The sequence below is a fragment of the Microtus ochrogaster genome, chromosome 8, assembly GCF_000317375.1.
Source record: "Microtus ochrogaster isolate Prairie Vole_2 chromosome 8, MicOch1.0, whole genome shotgun sequence".
Taxonomy (NCBI): domain Eukaryota; kingdom Metazoa; phylum Chordata; class Mammalia; order Rodentia; family Cricetidae; genus Microtus; species Microtus ochrogaster.
In genome coordinates, this window is record NC_022015.1 from 67,861,716 (window position 1) to 67,879,808 (window position 18,093).

The 18,093-nt window shown below is 44.2% G+C and overlaps 1 protein-coding gene across 11 annotated transcripts in view; it reads right to left on the reverse strand.

Moving 5' to 3' along the window:
• The window catches only part of Sorbs1 (sorbin and SH3 domain containing 1), a 224,156-nt gene that overhangs the window by 105,674 nt on the left and 100,389 nt on the right, over window positions 1-18,093 (reverse strand). For all 11 annotated transcript variants that reach the window (XM_005352257.3, XM_026781543.1, XM_026781542.1 and 8 more), the window contains exons 3-4: window positions 6,028-6,082; window positions 1,845-1,913 (exon numbers count right to left, since the gene is read on the reverse strand). In XM_005352257.3, the coding sequence (XP_005352314.1) occupies window positions 1,845-1,913; window positions 6,028-6,037 (79 nt within the window). In that variant the 5' untranslated portion in view covers window positions 6,038-6,082. The remainder of the gene's footprint in view (window positions 1-1,844; window positions 1,914-6,027; window positions 6,083-18,093) is intronic.

Sequence of the window (18,093 nt, forward strand, 5' to 3'; positions counted from 1 at the left end):
TGAGAATTCTCTGTTCAGCTCAGTGCCCCATTTTATAATTGGGTTGGTTAGCCTTTTACGGTCTAGTTTCTTGAGTTCTTTATATATTTTGGAGATCAGGCCGTTTAATGGCAGTAAAGAAAGATGTGCTTATGGTGCCAAAGTGACTCCAGTGATTGTGCCCAAGGGGTAGACGGCTTGGAAACCAGAGGCTGATGATTCAGCATCAGATGACTGGGATTGTCAAGGAGGCAGGAAGGAAGATGGGAGACACCTTCAAAATGGGTGACTTTGACAAGGCGCTCTGATGATCTTTAAACCTGCCTCTTTATTTCCTACCAAAGGCGAGTCTTGCTAAGGCAAGAAGAAAATCATTACTACCTCCTGTGTTCCCCCCACCCCTAAAAACAAAACGAAACAAAACAAAAACTCTTAAGGTTCTTCTATAAACAGATTTATAGAATGGAGCTAGCTGGTAGTCCCAAAATTTCAACCGCCCCCCCCCCCCCGCTCCTGCTTTAAATACCCATTTGCAGCCATTCCACAGCCCTGTTCCTCCATAGTCTCCAAGTGTAAGATAGCCACGGTGGGCCAAGACCCCAAGAACATAACCCACATGAACCCACACAGTGAAAGGAGGAGGGTGGCAAGCCAGCAAGGTGTGGACCAAGACAGCACTGATCTCCTGTCTCCAAGGAGCTCAGCCTCATGCCACCCAGGCTCCCACTGTCTCCTGCCCTCTGCCTTCTCTCTCCAGGGGATCCTTCAGAGTGAACATCTTCCTCTGCATTTGGATGCATTTGATGAAAATTACAAAGGCTAAACATGGCAAACTCTGAAATTATACTTTGGGAATATTTTTTTTTTTAAACTTCAATGCCCCATGCCGGGAGTTTAGCCTTTCCTCACTGATACTGTGGAACACAGATAGATGAGTGTTGGTGGAGTCACTGGAGCCCAGGAGAGGATGCAGAAATAAACACTGAGTTCAAACTCCCTTCTTCTGTAGATAAGGAGCTCGCACCTGCAGAGATGAAAGGGCCCCCTACGTGTCTCTGTTTTTCACAGGCAGAACTGGAATTAAGTTTATCAAGTGACTCCAACTTGCTTCCTGTCACCCCATTCTGCAACACTGATGTCGGATTGGGGTGAGAGCATCCTGGGCAAACAGGACCTCGAGAGTCTGCTTTGTTCTTTGTAGAAGAGTGAAAGCCCCCAGTTGCTAAGAGGGAGCAGCAGAGAGGGGGTCCCCCAAGGTGGGCTGCCTGGCGCTCAAATGTCTTCTTACCACATAATTCCGCTCACATTTAGATCTCCCATTTGGAAGAATTTCTAAAGTGAAAATATGAGGACCAAGACAGGCTTAATGGGAAAGTGCCTGTCCACAAATGCGAAGTCTTTCCTGATTGAATGCCCAGCATGGGGTGAAGGGGATGTTAAAAACTTGAGAGGATCTACACACAACTAGTACAACTGGTGACAGTGAAGTAATTTCTACCATAGGACTGTAGATATTCCTACTTGTGACTAGTGAAGGTGGCATGCTGTATATAGGGAATTCCAGGCCAATGAGAGTCGTATTAGGTCGTATTACCAGGCGTGGCTCTTACCTGGCACTGTCTATCTAACCTGCCATGCCAGCATCCTTGTAAGCACATCATCTCACAGCTGGAGAAGATAGTTTCAGACCCATGAAGAGCAGGACCACAGCTCAGGTCTCAGAAGCCACCATGGGAGCTAGGCCTCCTAAGATAAGGCCAACCATGTCTTCCCCAGAAAGGTGGGAATGGCCCCTGCCCAGCATGCCCTGCATCTTCTAGAAATGCTTTCCGATTCCAAGCCAAGCTTCTCTTCCACAGCCTTACCTTTGTCTTGCCCATGGCTGCCGGGTGCCAAGCCATTCACAACAGCTTTAGAGCTTCCGGCATCATATTCTGAAAGGAAGAAGATGGACAGAAGGTTGGTGATCATGCCTACTTGACAATCAGAGTCCCACGTGGCACGAGGTGGGGATAAGGTCGAGGCGTTCTGCCCCGACAGAACGGCTCTATCCACACATATCCTATCAGATTTCTCAGGCCTGGGACAAGTCCCATAGGGTTCATGGGAGAGTTAAGGCCTGAACCAAACAGGACACAAAAGTTATCTGGGGATAGGAAGAAGTGTGCTGTGGAGAATGCAAACACTGCTGCCTCCCTGGAGTGGCTTCCTTGACATCTGAAAAGTGTCTAAATGGCACCGCAAGTTCTACTCGTCAAAGACAAGCTGTCTTTTCTATAAATTGTCTTCAGATTGCCCCCCTTCACCAGTCTAGAACCTGTGTTACTGTCCCAGAGATGGCCATGACATCCTAACCAATCCTTCCATCCCCCTTTCCTATTGCAACAGTTCAGGGCTTCCTGCATGTTCTCAACTCTGAGTGCGTGAGAGATTTTCGTCTGTAGACCTTGGCTACAAAGCCCTCAGCCAGAAGACTGCTTCCCCTTTTCTCTTCTTTCTTTATTTACTTTTTATTATTTTTGTTGGTTTGTTTTTAGAGACAGTATTTTTATGTGGTTTTGGAGCCTGTCCTGGAACTAGCTCTTGTAGACCAGGCTGGTCTCGAACTCATAGAGATCTGCTCGCCTCTGCCTCCAGAGTGTTGGGATTAAAATCTCCCTTTTCTTACTTTAGGGAAGTCCTATGTAACGATTTTCCTGAGTTCGGCTCCGTAGCAGATAACACTGAGGGAACTTGGGGACAGTCCAGGGAAGACCAGAGGATGGTAAGACCACGTTACCCCAGGGTATACAGTCAGTGTGCTTGGAAGAACCACACAGCAAAATACCCCTGGAGCTGCAGACACGATTATAACTACAGTTCTTTACATGTGTTTTGCCAGGATTGCTCCTTCTACTTTATGTTGAGTGAGTATTCCACAATTACTATTTCATTGTCTCCTTTAGGTCCAGTCCTTGAGAGCTAGAGTTAGGAATACCAACTCTATTGATAAGATAATGGAGGCTCAATGGGCCAAGTCTACCAAAGACCACTAGGCTGAGATTGAACTTCCCACTCACAGCCCATCTTCCTCCCCAACTAAGATAAGAATGTTTGTTTCGGGATGGAGAGATGGCTCAGTGGTTAAGAGCACTGGCTGCTCTTCCAGAGGTCCTGAGTTCAATTCCCAGCAACCACATGGTGGCTCACAACCATCTGGTGTCCTCTTCTGGCATGTGGGCATACATGGAGGCAGAATGTTGTATACATAATAAATAAATAAATAAATAAATAAATAAATAAATAAATAAATAAATAAGGAAAGAAAGAAAGAAAGAAAGTTTTGTTTTTTTTTTAAAAAAAGAATGTTTGTTTCCTGACTTGTTATATATTTCCTTAAATGCTGGGCCTACAACCCATACCACTACCAGCAAACCTGGCTAAAACTAAGTCACCTTAATAACTTTTAATAACCAGTCTCTCCAAAGGCTGGGTATCTGATACACCAGTCGCAGGACAACCAGGCTGCTGCCTCTACAGAGCCTGCTCCACAGTGGCCCAGGACTGCCCAGGGTGCCTGGGGTTGTGGTTCACATTCACCTGTAGACAAAGGTTTTCTCTCTGGGACCCTCAATTCAGGATGCGTGGAAGAAGAGACTTGTTAAAAGGAAATGCAGCAAGCTCCAGCATCCCATTGCATGCTCTTTCGCTGCCCTGTCCCCGCGCACCTGATGGAGTCCCCTTGATCACATCTTTCTGACTGTTGGCCTTGCCTTGAGCCCGCTGGGGAATTGTGGGGTGTGCCTGTGAGCTACCACCTGGCCCCACATTCTTTCTTCTCCCCTTTCTTTTTCCAATTAAACACAACAAGCAAACTGGAATAAGCATTTGGTATTTAGTAATGAACACTCCAAGTTCAGCTTTTGCAGCAAGTACGTTGCTGTGTATGCAGCAGCCCACATTCGCCTCCACTCCACACAGGTGATTAATTCCTTGAAGCTCAGTTCCCCATCTGCATCTCAGAGGCAGCAAGCCAGGCCCACCCGGGGGTTGGGGGGTGCTGGGTAATAGCTTTCCAGAAGAATGAAACAGGACCCTGCCAGGACAACGATCCCCTCAAAGAGTGGCAGCTCAAGACCAACTGAAATAGTAACAATACACGGTTTTACTGCCATTCTTTCCACTAAAGATACAACCACATATTTTCCATGTAGCTCTCTTCCCAATGATCAATTTCAATAGCAAGTAAACACAGTATACTGCTGCTCACGCCCCGCCTTCAGGGTAGCATTTTTGTTTCCTTGGAATTAATACAGAAATTCCCAAGACAGGATTATCAGGTCAAAAGGCCTAGGATTTCAGATCCCTGGACCAAGCTCCCTTCCAGCGCCTGCCTGAGAGCGAGTCAGGGGAGGAAGGGCATCTGCTATGCCTTGAGCATTGATGCACCCTCACCTGGCCTCCTCTTCCTCACTTTAAAACTGCCAGGAGCAGCAAGGCTGGCATAGAAGAGCAAGAGACTTCAGGCTGCAGAGCAAAGTTTCTGTTTGTTTTTAAAAGGAAACAGGAAAAAGGGCCCAGCCTGTTATAAATGACAACAACAGCCAAAAGACAGGACTAAGGGCATGGCTCATCTGTCAAAACCACTGTTAACACATGTGAGGCCCTGCCTTCCATCCATGTGGAGTGGGAGCATGTGCACACATGTAACAGAGGCAGGACAATTAAGAGTTCCAGGTCATCCTTGTCTGCATAGAAAATTTAAATCCAGTCAGGGCTATATGACACTGTCTAAAAACAAAAGAACTAACCAAAAGGCAAATCAGCAATAGAAACTGAGCCAGGATGGGCAGTGGTGGCGCACGCCTTTAATCTCAGCACTCGGGAGGCGGATCTCTGTGAGTTCGAGGCCAGCCTGGTCTACAGAGTGAGTTCCAGGACAGGCTCCAAAGCTACAGAGAAACTCTGCCTTGCCTCGAAAGAATAAGAAAAAAGAAGAGAAACTGAGTCAGTAAGCAGTACCCGTGTCTGCTTTGGCACAGAAAAAAAAAATCAAAGGAACTGAAGGCAAACCACAGACCTCACTCTGCAAGGAGGAAGTCTGGGCTAAGAAGAGTAAGATCCACTAGGGAAGGCATGCATGGCACATTAAGAGTCTGCTACACTCGGGCAAGGAAACTCCCAGTGGATCAGCACTATTGCAGTGCGCACTTCACAGAGGAAAAGCAAAGGCACACCCAGCACAGACCCGAGCTGCACAGGAAGTACATTTGGAAGGGTGAAGCCATAGGCTACTCCACGCCACAGCCCTTCCAGGCCTCACCACACACTGTCCTACACAGCTCAGACGTGGCGAAACCAGCGAATATGTAAAGAAATGGGAAAGGCCTTTTAATCTACAGGGGTCCCTGAAAATACCCTCAATACGGTGCAGGATTAGAAGAACTCTGAATGAAATACTCACATAGTCCCCTGCCTCCCAGCCCCACCTGCAGGTGCAGGAGGCCAAGGTAGGACCAACTGCCGGAAGGAAATGTCTCCAGGCTGGACACTGACAAGCCTCAGCTGCATTGGGCCCAGGGATCTGTCCCAGCTCTCTCATCCCTGCTCCAAGATTTCAACCCCAGTCCAAGACTAAAAATACCTGAAACACTAATTTATTTAGATCTTGGTTCCTAAAAGCATAAGTTAGCTGTTCTGCAAGCAGGATAAAGGAAGTGCTGGGTTAGCCCCCATCCGGGGAAGATTATGATTAAACTGTGTGTTTTGCATCAATCATCTTGATTGAGAAATGCCGCTAAGGTATAGAAATATGCCAAGTTTTATCAAATGCCTACTGAAAATAACAGCAGCTTATTGTATGTAGATTATATGCCACTAAGAGTGAAGTGGGCTCCTGTCAAGACAGACACGGCATACACAGTGTATGGTAGAGTTCTTCACGTGTGCTGAAGATTGTTTGCACCGTAAGTAGTGATGTTAGTGTTGAGGACCTTAAGGTATCTGGAAATCTCAGTAAACCGCAGTTTTGTAGCTTTGTCAAGAGAAAGAGGGTTTGAAATGACTTACCAGAACTCATGCTGGTAGTGGGCCAAGTCTTCTAAAGCTGCAGCTTCGGATGGCTCTGCAGAAAAGCACACAGTGGCGTGAATGAACGGCAGCTGCATGGTAAATCCCCACAGTAAGTGCTAAAATGCAAACACTGTAACCCTTGGTCAAACAGAGCTGAACGGGAGCCACGTGGCCAGGCTTCCGGCTCATGGCCTGTCACAGATTTGGGGGATTTGGGCATCTCACACAGCTTCCTTGCTTCGCTTTTGTCACCAACTATGTTTAGACACAATCCCAGGTCTCTGTTAGCAACAAGTCAACCAAAAACTTCAATGTTGTAAATGTAAAAAGAAAGAAAGAAAACAAACAAACAATCATCATCAGAGGGTAATAAGTAATTAGGGATGTTTACAGATAGCTCACAATCACCAGGAGATGTTCCGGGTGCTTTAAATAATTTATTTGATTCATGACAGCAAGCGCTGATGCAGTGTTAGCTCACGGATGGGACCCAGGGAGGCGAAGCAGCACGCCCAACTGTGCTGAAGTTGATCATGGAAACGGGGTGGCCTAAATCTGCCCTGCCCTCCTCACTTACAGGCAGAAGCTATCACCAATGACCAAGCGAACAGCCCTCAGAATTAGAAGGTCTCAAACCAAAGGAAACTTACAATGTGCTGTCATTTTATTATCATGTGTCTCCAACAAAAGGTGTCCATTTGTTTTGATGGTGAAGATCAAACCCAGAGCATCAAGGGTACCTTAATCAAAGACTAATTTCTATGTACATTGGTGCTCAAACCAAACATCATGTTTTGACAAATAAATTGGGTATAGTGGTGTGGATCCATAATCCCAAGGAAGTGTATACAGGAGGATCACCAGTTTGAGTTCATCCTCATTATATAGTAAGTTTGAGGCTAGTCTTCACTGTATGAGACAGTATGCTGTCTACAACCACACCACCTTAAGCGCACCCAATCTCATCTGAAGCTAGGAAGGACTGGACCTGATTTGTACTTAGATGGGAGACTATATGTAAACATACGCACACACACATACACACACACACACACACACACAAACAAACCTGTAACACTTTGACAAATAAATGCACTCTATAAGTACTACCAAAGTCACAACATATAGCATTTCCGTCGGCCCCAGAAAAGGTCTCTGTGTCTCCTCACAGTCAGGCATGTCACCCCAAGCTCCTAGGAACCACTGACTACTTACCATCACTATGGTCCCACTATTTTCTACAGACTGTACCACACATATATGCAACCTTTTGTGCCTGCCTTCTCGTGTTTAGTATGACTCTTTTGGAAAACAATGGCTACATATGTGTAAGTGTTCTTCTGGACTCTAGCCACTGAGCTATCTCTAGCTAATAACCCACTTGCTTGATTACTATTTTTACATAACCTTGAAATCAGTTAATATGTTTCCCTACTTCATCCCTATTCAAAATCTTTTTGGTCATTTTTGGTCCTTTGCATTTTTCATTTTGTTTTATTTATTTGTTCGTTTGTTTGTTGTTTTGTTTTTTGAGACAGGGTTTTCTGTAACTTTGGAGCCTGTCCTGGAACTAGCTCTTGTAGACCAGTCTGGCCTCGATTAAAGAAAGAAAAGGTCTGTTGGATTTCTACTTGGGATTTTGTAGACTCTATATTCACTTTGGGGGAAATTAATGTTTTTACAATATTGGCTTCTCTGGCCACTGAGCATGGCCTCTCCTTTCAGCCAGGTCTTCTTTCATTTCTTTCACCAACGACTTAACGGGCTTTGGAGTAAAGGCTTTGAGCTCCTTCCACACAGACACCTCATGCTTTCTCCTCCCCAGAAGGAAGTGGCAACTGAACCCTCCAGAGAAGGCTACTCACAAGAACACTCCCATGTAAAAAAAGAAGATAGATCCATTCTAATTGATGTATAACTGCAACACAGAAATACAATGTGAGAAAGTAAGGTCACATGACTCCTTCAAACATTTGTAACCCCAGTAACTGAGTTCAAGTATAATGAAATATGTGAAACGCTAGACAAAAAAAAAAAATCAAGTATAGTTTTCAACATCATCGAACCTCAAAGAGGAGTCAAATAAATAGACAGGTGAAATGCAGAAATCAATCAAGGATTTGGGTAAGAAATTAAACAACTTTAATTACAAATGCAGAGACAGATTCTGAAAGTGAATGTTAGGCAAATCGTGGATATGGGAAGCAAAAAGAAAGACACAGTGGAAAACATCACCCAATCAGCAGACCACACGTGGAAAGGCTATCAGGGATTGAAAATAAAATTGAAGACCAATGACATTCAGAAACAATTTAAAATGTAATTATGACCATTACAACTAAGGCCTCTGGGATACAATTAACAGACCAAATCTATAATCTATAGTGTAGAAAAAGGAAAGAAGACACAGTCAAAACACATAGAAAAGCTGTTCAAGGAGGGGCTAGAGAGATGGGCCTGTGGATAAGAGCACTCGCTACTTTTCCAGAGGACCAGAGTTTGGCTCCCAGCACCTATCTGTGTTAGGCAGATCACAACCACCTATGATTGCAGCTCCAGGGGATCCAATGGCCTCTCTGGCCTTTGTAGGTGGACATGCACACACTCATCATACACACAGCATTCAAACACACACATATACATAAATTTTTAAAAATGTTTTTAAAATTATAGCAGAAACATCTGTATACCTGAGGAAAGAAATGGCCATCTAAACATTAGTCCTTTAGAATATCCAAAATATAAAACCAGAAAGATTCCTCCACATCATATAATTAAAATGTCAAGAAAACAGAACAAAGTAAGAACATTGAAAGCCCCTTACAAACATAAGCCCATTCAAACAACAGCAAACCTCTCCACAAAAATCGCTAAGCCCAGCAGAGTATGAACTGGTAGCTTTTAATCCCTCAAACAAAGTAACTGCCAACCAAGATTACTTTATCCAAAATAGTTAGCCTTTACAGCTGAAAAATTGAGGGCTTTTACTGAGAATAAAACCAAAGTAATTCATGACTGTTAAGTTCATGTGTGTCATAAGGAATATTACACCAAGAAGATATAAATACAGAAGCATCAGAGCTTATGAAGATCCATCCTCACAAGGACAGACTCACAAACACAAATTAGGATATGTCCAAACATTGCTAACTTGGTAAAAACATCAAATCTGAGTAAGAATACAACAAAGAAGAAACCACGTCACCCTTTCAAGAGTCTTCTAAATCTAAAGACGCAAGGAACTGACTGGATGTTTCCCAAAATAAGATTGAGCTGTTTGCTTCCTGCTGGAAACTCACTCCACTGGCAAAGACACACACAGTTGACAGGATGGACAACGATATTCCAACAGAAAGGCTACCATCAAGAATCAAAACCCAAATGCTAGTGACAATTCAACGTACCACTGGTGGGAAAGGAAACTAGTGAGGACACTGTGGAAACCACGGTAGAGGCTCTTCCAAAACCCAAGAGAACTCCTATATGACGGCACCTCCCGCCTCGGTTCTCAGGCCACTCTTCACAAGAGTCAGCTTATGGAAGCCTAGGCATGTGTCAATGCGTGAATGAATGACAATTTATGCTGGGGAGTTTGTGGGGTAAAGGAAACACTTCTGCATTGCTGGTGGGAGTGTAAGCTGGTACAACCTCTTTGGATGTCAGTGTGGCTATTTCTCAGAAAATTAGGAAACAACCTTCCTCAAGACCCAGTAATACCACTTTTGGGCATATATCCAAAGGATGCTCAATCGTTCATAGCAGCATTGTTTGTCATAGCCAGAACCTGGAAACAACCTAAAAGCTCCTCAATCGAAGAATGGATAAGGAAAATGTGGTACATTTACACGATGGAGTTCTACACAGCAGAAAAAAAAATAACATCTTGAATTTTGCAGGAAAATGGATGGAACTAGAAAACATCGTAATTGAGTGAGGTAACCCAGACCCAGGAAGACAATTATCACATGTACTCACTCATAAGTGGTTTTTAAACATAAAGCAAGAAAACCAGCCCACAAATCACAATCTCAGAGAATTTAGACAACAATGAGGACACTAAGACAGACAGACATAGATCTAATCTACATGGGAAGTGGAGAAAGACAAGATCTCCTGAGTAAATTGGGAACATGGAAACCTTGGGGGAGGGTTGATGGGGATAGGGGAGAGGCAGGGAGGGGAGCAGATAAAAATGTAGAGCTAAATAAAAATTAAAAATAAAAAAGAATGAGTTGTAAGCCAAAAATAAAGAAGTATTTTGCTACAAAGAATTATGTCCTTTGCAGGAAAACAAAACTAGAGAACATAATAAATTAAATAAACCAGATTCCCCCCCCCCAAAAAAAAATGTTTTGTTTCATAGGTAGAATTTAGTGTAGTTTTGTTTCACTTGAAGAAAAAGTGTAAAAGTACAACTGGAAGGAGTTATGGAGACAGGGACAAAGGGCAAAAAAGAATGGGAGTAGCAGGAAACAAGACCAAAGAACATGATATCACAAAAATGTCACAAGTGGGAATTGTCTGCTTGACAGAACTGAGGACCGCAGGCCTCTGGGCAAACCTGTGAGATATTATGTTAATTATCTGGTTGGAGTAAGGAGACCTATGCACTGTGGATATCAGCATTCCTAGACTGCATCTTCCCTGACTGTATAAAACAGAGAAAGCCAGCTGCGCACTGGCCATCAGTCCTCTCTGCTATGAAGTGAAGACTTTTAAAACAATAATAAAGGTAGTATATCAGATGTAGAACTCAAATGTTTATTTTTACATAATAAACCTCTGATACTAGCCCTGGGGAAATGGCTCAGTCAGTCAAGTACTTGCCACCTAACACAGGGACTGGAGAGTGGCTCCCCATCACAACATAAAATGCATGGTACCATAATGCCAGTGCTGGAGAGATGGAGGCAGGAGGATTCTCAAGGTGTGCTAGCCAACTAGACTAGCTCCAGGGTCAGTGAGAGATCCTGTCTCAAAAATAGGGTAGAAAAGTGATTGACAGAGGTACCTTGTGTTGACCTCTGGCCTTCTCATATATGCTCGTGAATACACACACACACACACACACACACACACACACACACACACACCCTCTGATACTTAATAGTTAAAATTTACTTTCAAACCGTGCTCTAAAACATGATTTGGCTGAACAAATGGCACAGCTTCAAAATCTCTAAATAAGCCCTCTCCCAGTCCAGGCACATTTGGGTAAAAGCCAAAAAAGAATAAATGATTACACGTTGTGGCAAAACCAACCAACTGGTCATTTACACCCTTGTAGTTGCAGGAACCTAGAGTGTCCCAGCTTGGGAGGGCCAGTGAGAGTCAAGCCACCATCCTACACCTGGAGCTGCAGGCCTAACCATACTTGGGCAAAACCCTGCGCATCAACACGGACATTCCACCAAAGGAACAAGCTGTGTGGTAGCCAGAGCTCAGAATGATGATCCAGAGAATCAACGGTTCTCCTGGAGACCTCTCTGCTTCTAAATCCTGTCATTCTAAGACAAGCTTTGAAGACAAAGAAGGAATAATCCGCTAAAAGGCAAAAGTCACACTCACGCTTCCAGCTGAAACGGGACCAAATAACCAACCATGAGCTATTGACTACGAAGGAAAGGCCCATATGTGAACAGTCTGGGGACACACAGTGAGGGCAACTGAATCTGGAGAAATGGATCAGGCACAGATACTATGAGAGATGGAGCCTCGGGTAGCCTCTCACGCACCACACTCTAGCACCCTGGTGCTTTGCCTGCAGGGTTCTTCTCTGTCCCTAACCCACAAGACTATAAACTGGAAGGGAAGGGATACACCCCCCTCCCAGTGCTGAGTATGCAATCATGGGCTTTGTCCTTGTCCCTGCTCAGACAAGAGGACCTACCTGCAGGATCTTTCCTTCAAATAGACAAGACTCTCTTCTATTTTACTGCGGTTGCCATGTTCAATCTTTGAAATCCAATCTGGGATTGGCTTCATGTCCAGGCAGCTATTTCCAATAAAAAAGAGCAGACAGCTCGCAAAGCCCCAAAATTATGTCTAGCCCTGTTTCCCTGTACTTGCTTATCCCCCAGCCTGAGCGGCCTATCTCTCCAATTTCTCACCGGTACCTTCTCAATTGCTATTAATGTCATTTCTCTTCAAATTCTCTCTCTGCATTATTGGAGGGAGGGCAGAAGGCTCTTCAGAAAGAGCAAAGGACAAACACTAAGCTGCCGGCACCTCCTTTCAAGGGGAAGAAATGAGGAGAGGGTTGGCCTTGACATTAGCTTCGATCTGGAGTCCCAGGACTCGGCTGGAGGCTTGGAACACAACAGGCTGATGGTTTCTGGGGAGGGAGCACTAGGAAAACATGTCAAAGGGGCCACCCCTCTACGTCCTCCCATTTCCTCCTGGAGTTCCTCCAACCCAGTTTCCGTTCTAACCAATTATCTGAAATGGCTTTCAGAAATGTCTCCCGTGAACACACTCAGCCAAGTCCAACAGCTTCTGTACTAGTCGGGACCTCTGAGGTCTACCGACCACAGTTAAGACAGCCAACCCCTTCTTCCTTCCCACAAACACGGTCTGACTCTGAGTATCACCAAACGCTGTCTTATATTGGGCAACAAGGATCCTCCTGGTAGAACGGGGCTTCTGTAGATCTTCTAGGAGTTCATGGCCTCAGGGTCATGAGCTGGGCCTTGCTCCTTTCCAACTTCACACTCATTTCCTTCAGGGTTCATCCGGAGAGTCAGAACAAGATGGTTCACAGGCCCTCTGGACCAATTCCATGGTTTCCCAACTGTGCTGGGAGGAGGCTTCACGAGCCCCCTCAGGCCGCTGGGCAGACACTCGCCCACCCACTCCCCATCTGTCATGTCAGCCAGGGCAACTGTGCTCTTGAGAAGTTTCATTAACTTCCACTTCCTGAGCTGCCCTTTGATAGTAGGTTCTGTGGCTACAAATTAAAGGGTTCATAAGCCTGGAATTTTATCCACCTCTTTACTGCTCGGGGACAAAAACTGAGTTGTGGTTTTATTTTGTTTTGTTTTAAGCCTCCCTTCTACCAACGTCTTTGTTTTAGAGATTTATTTCGTATTTTTATTTACTTATAGAAGAGGGTGTTGGATTCCCTGAAACTGGAGTTACAGGCAGTTGAGAGCCACCCAGCAAAGAATGTGGCTTAGGACTTCTGGAAATGGAGCAAGAGGTCTTGACCACTGCGCCATCTCTCCAGCCCTTCTCCACACTTGCCTCCTGTTGCTCATCTACTTCCTCAGGACAGCCTCTGCCTCTAGCGTGCCGAATTCCAGCCCTCCACGGTTACCTAACAAACTGCATCACTTTAGAAGCTTCCAATGGTACCCACCCTCACTGCACAATTCAAAGTCCAGGTAATGAGCTTTGAGGCCTGGCTGAGTCCATTTGTCATCCCTCCTTGCTTCCTGTCTCAGCTACCTCACAGGAAGCCCACCAGACAGCACTTACCGGGCTGATAGGATGGCCAGTGTTCATCTCTGGTCCCTGATATCTACTATGAAGCTGAGGCAGCACAAACATCCAATAATGCTGGTAAGGGAAGATCTGTCCCTTGAGAGTGACTAAGAGTACCATTCTCTCTTCCTCCTTGGTATCCCCCATACCTGGAAGAGATATTCTTCCTAATTCTTCATTTTCATTGCCAGTGTAGCCTCATGCCCACCAGTCTGCTCACCCTAGAAGTTCTAGACCATGATCTTACCCTAATAAGCCTCAGATTAATCCCAGCATTCACGAGGCAGAGACAGATCTCAAGGCCAGCCTGGTCTACAGAACGAGTTCCAGGACGGGCTCCAAAGCTACACAGAAAAACAAAAGCAAGCAAGCAAACAAAAAGCCTCAGATCCAGCCCAGCCCACAACTGCCATGTCCTGACTTGAGCAAGAAAGAGCTCCTGTATCTGATCCCAACAAGAGTCCCTCTAAGCCCATAAGTTAGTTAGGCACCACAGAAAAGAAAAAAAATTATCAGCAAAGTCTACTGGTGTAAGACGGTGTTCCTTGAGCACCTCCTATGCACGAGGACAATGTCTGGCTCTACTGTTGTCTCTAAGACTATCACCAGATGTAGGATGAGAGGTGTGCCCAGAAGATGTGACAAAGCCAGACAGTTCTTCTTTTGACAATCTGGACAAAGTGCAATTAGGAAGAACGAAAGAATGGATAAATATAAAAAAATTTGGATTGACCAATTGCATAATTTCTAAACTTATCCCAAAGGTCCCACTGTAGAAAACAATGACCTTAACGTGCCACAGGACCCAGAAGAGCACAGTCGAATGACTCTTCCAGTTCTGCCTCCTTGTATGTGTTTCCGCCACCCTAACTATGTGCAGCATACTTTGGACAACTTTGACAAGGTTGTCCATTCCCAAGCTTTCAGGGCCCCTGCCTAGGGTTCGGATAGCACTACCCACAGCGGGATAGGCCTTCCTACACCTATCAGAAATCAAGAAAATGCTCATAAGCCAATCTGAGGGGCCCTCTGGCCAGGTGACTCTAGTTTGTGTTAAGTTGACAAAATAAACCAAAAACAAGCAAACAAAACCACCATCAAAACTGTTCACTTGAAATGTGTGAAAACTAAAGTACTCTGGATTTTTACATTTTTGAGTGTTTGCAAATAGGATAAATGAGGGATCTAAGAGCTACATGAAATTCACTGGTGTTGCATTGCACCTAATGCCTAAGCCAACTGTAGATATTTTCAACATGTTTACATTTAACTGCAACCCATCACATGAGGTCTTTTGTCATGTTAGCAGTCAAGGAGTTTTAGGTTCTAGAGCATTTCAGCTAGGGCTTCAAGATCAGGGGTGTTCAACCTGAAAGACAATTTTCTTCATCAAAATTCATTTTCTTAGCTCATATTTGATATCTGATATATAACTGTGTAACTTTTAGAACTTTCAAGAGAAAATATTCTAGCAGATACACTGAAAAGTGTTGCTTATAATCTTGTCTCAATACCTTCTTCCAGTGGATTAACAGCAGCGATCTCAAGTTCACAATTCTAACATTAATCAGATCAACTGCCTTTGCTTGTGAGGCCAGGCTCCTCCAGTGTAGCCCTTATGAGGACTCGGGGGCCACAGAATGACTTGAAGGTTCTGCCAGACTTCCTAAAGAAGCAACTGCACCAAATATTTCATTTTAAGAGAGTTACAGGAATTGCCAGGTGACAATACACACAGTCCCTCCCTTAGACCCTAACCTTGCCCTCTGCCAATTCCCTGCTCCTCTGCTTGGAGCATTCCAGAGCCCTGAGCAACTTCGAAACCTCTTTGTATGTGCCACTCGGGGCATACAGGGATTCTTAGCCATGCATTGTTAACCAAGACAAGCCCTAAAAGTGAAAACTGGCTCATTTGTGTTTCCCAAATATGGTCACGTCTACAGAACCCAAACAAAGCTGCCTGACTGTGGCATCCAGTGAATTTGGAGCTCTTCCCTTAGACAATCTAGAGAATTCAAAACAGGGCAGATTCCCAAACTCATTAGATAAAAGCAAAGTGTCATTACAAAGATTTATAAATACAGAACCTTGAAAGAAGGGCGAGCCCGGGACAGAGCCACCCCACTCTTTCTGAAGGGGTCACTGTACAGTGTGAACCCACTGAGAAATCACCATGGAAGCATCATCTGTTCCCTGGAGGGTCAGGGCTGGGCCACACGCAGGTAAATGAGACTAAACAGTAAGTACTGTGTGAGGCAGAAAAACAAGCCTAGGAAAGTCTTTGAACAGGGGCCGCCGCAGTTCATGAATGGCAGCAGGGTGGGTCCCCATGTAGCAGAGCTGTCCACTCTCACAGACAGTCCCACACAGCTCCAGCTCCCAAGCTAGGAAATCCCTGAGGCAACTTGTTCACCACAGCCTACGTTACACAGACCTTTACAGTGTAGGCAACACCATGTTCAGGAATGAGAGAACACAGACTCCATTCACTAAAAAAGACTTTGTGTCTTTTGCAAATACATAATAACCTAAATGCCTCAATTCATAAGACTGGCTTATTCAAAAATTGCTTGTTTTCCTTAAATTTTCAAATTTCACTGCAAGTATACAGACTTACCCCAAAGTCAATACGAAACACTGAAAACATTATCTTTTCTGTGAAGACCTCCCTTCTAAATGTTTAATAACTGAAGTGGAACTTATACACACAGGCCCAAAATCAATAGCCCCCGAGTTCACACTATGAAGCCAAGGATCGTTAGTGTCTAACTGCTTTAACCATGAAGCTGCCCCACTCCTACTGCGCACAAAGGATAATATTACCTCCTTTTCTCTAATCCCTCCTCCCTTTTAAAATAAAAATCAGATATCAAATCTGTATCCAAACATCTGATAATATAATGTCAATTCCTGAGGTAGATTTTCTTTAAGAATAAAACCTCCAAAAGACTCAAGATAGTACAAAGCTGAAAACAAATAACCAACCAACGTATTTATTTTAAATTTATGTCATCTATCAAACAAGATTACCTGAAATAGTAGGGCATATAACATCATTAGTTCTTTAATATGCATAATTAATACACATGTGTTTATGTACAACAAAAGCAACATCTAGGTTCCGGGCAGCGTGACTCTGGCTTATTTGGTATCTGGGACCCATTCTGACTTGAGCTTCAGGCAGTGCTTGGCAGCTGCTGGAAGCTGGCCAGAGCCAGAAGAAACAGATTTGGACCAAACTTAGCCAGGGCTGTTTAAATTAGGAAAGCGTTTAATTTGTCTGCTTCATTTTACTGATTTATAAAGAGATTAATAATACCTAATTTAATAAATTGTTCTCAAGGTTAAATTCAAAAATGTGTATTTGTGTGCTAACTGTGGGGTAACAGGAGAAGTGTTCTAACAGAGAAGGCACTAGGCTGGCCCTTCCAATCCTCTGTTACTGTCTGGACAACAGCTGAGGTGGATGTTAGTACTACTATCCACACCCAAAACCAGGCTTTACCAATTACAGGAGCTTCCCAGCTCTTACCCTCCCAAACTGGGCAATGAAAGAGCCCCATGTAACTGTCCTCTCGAAAGGACAAGTCTCAGGAAACCAAACCAATGGCCGGGTGGTGGTGGTGCACGCCTTTAATCCCAGCACTCAGGAGGCAGAGACAGGCAGACCTCTGTGAGTTCGAGCTAGCCTGGTCTACAAGAGCTAGTTTCAGGACAAGCACCAAAGCTACAGAGAAACCCTGTCTCGAAAAATCAATCAATCAATCAATAAAATACCCCACAGGCACCAAAGCTACAAAGAAATCCTGTCTCAAAAAAAACCAATAAATTAAATAAATAAATAAATAAATAAATAAATAAATAAATAAATAAATAAATAAGATGCCCACCCCCGTAAAAAAGAAGGAAAGAAACCAAGCCATCACTATGGATAGATACATAGTACGTGCATGTGAAGTGCTGCATGCTCACTACTGGACAAACGACGAACTATCTGTTTCCCCAAAGCTGGTTGGGAACCGCCCACTTTACATGTCATTTCTGATCTGAAAACACCTCTTTACAATGGAAAAAAACTGAGTCTCAGTAACAACTGCAATACCTGTTGAAGAGTCAAACTGTTGGGGATAGAGAGATGGTTCAGCTGTTAAGAGCACTTGCAGAGGAACTGGGTACAATCCCCAACACCCACATGGTGGCTCACAACCATCCACAGCCACAGTTCTAGGGGATCCAAAGCCCTCCTCTAACTTCTGTGGGCACCGAGCATGCACATGATACATATACCTTCACACAAGGAAAATATTTATGTGCATAACAATTTAAAAATATAAAATAAGTAAATGTAAAGTTGTAAAACAGTATCTACCTAAAGCAAGATGTCCCTCCTACACAAAGACTGCTCAGAGCACATACAGATGGCTTTCGCCAGGGGTTTTCAGCAGCGAACAGTCACTTTTGTCAACTAAGATTACACATAGGGCCTGGCCTCAGAGAGGAGATATTCTACATATGAAGAAAGAAAAGACTACTAGCCTAGATATAACTCAGAGGCTTCCATTCCCACTACCCTCTTCCCCT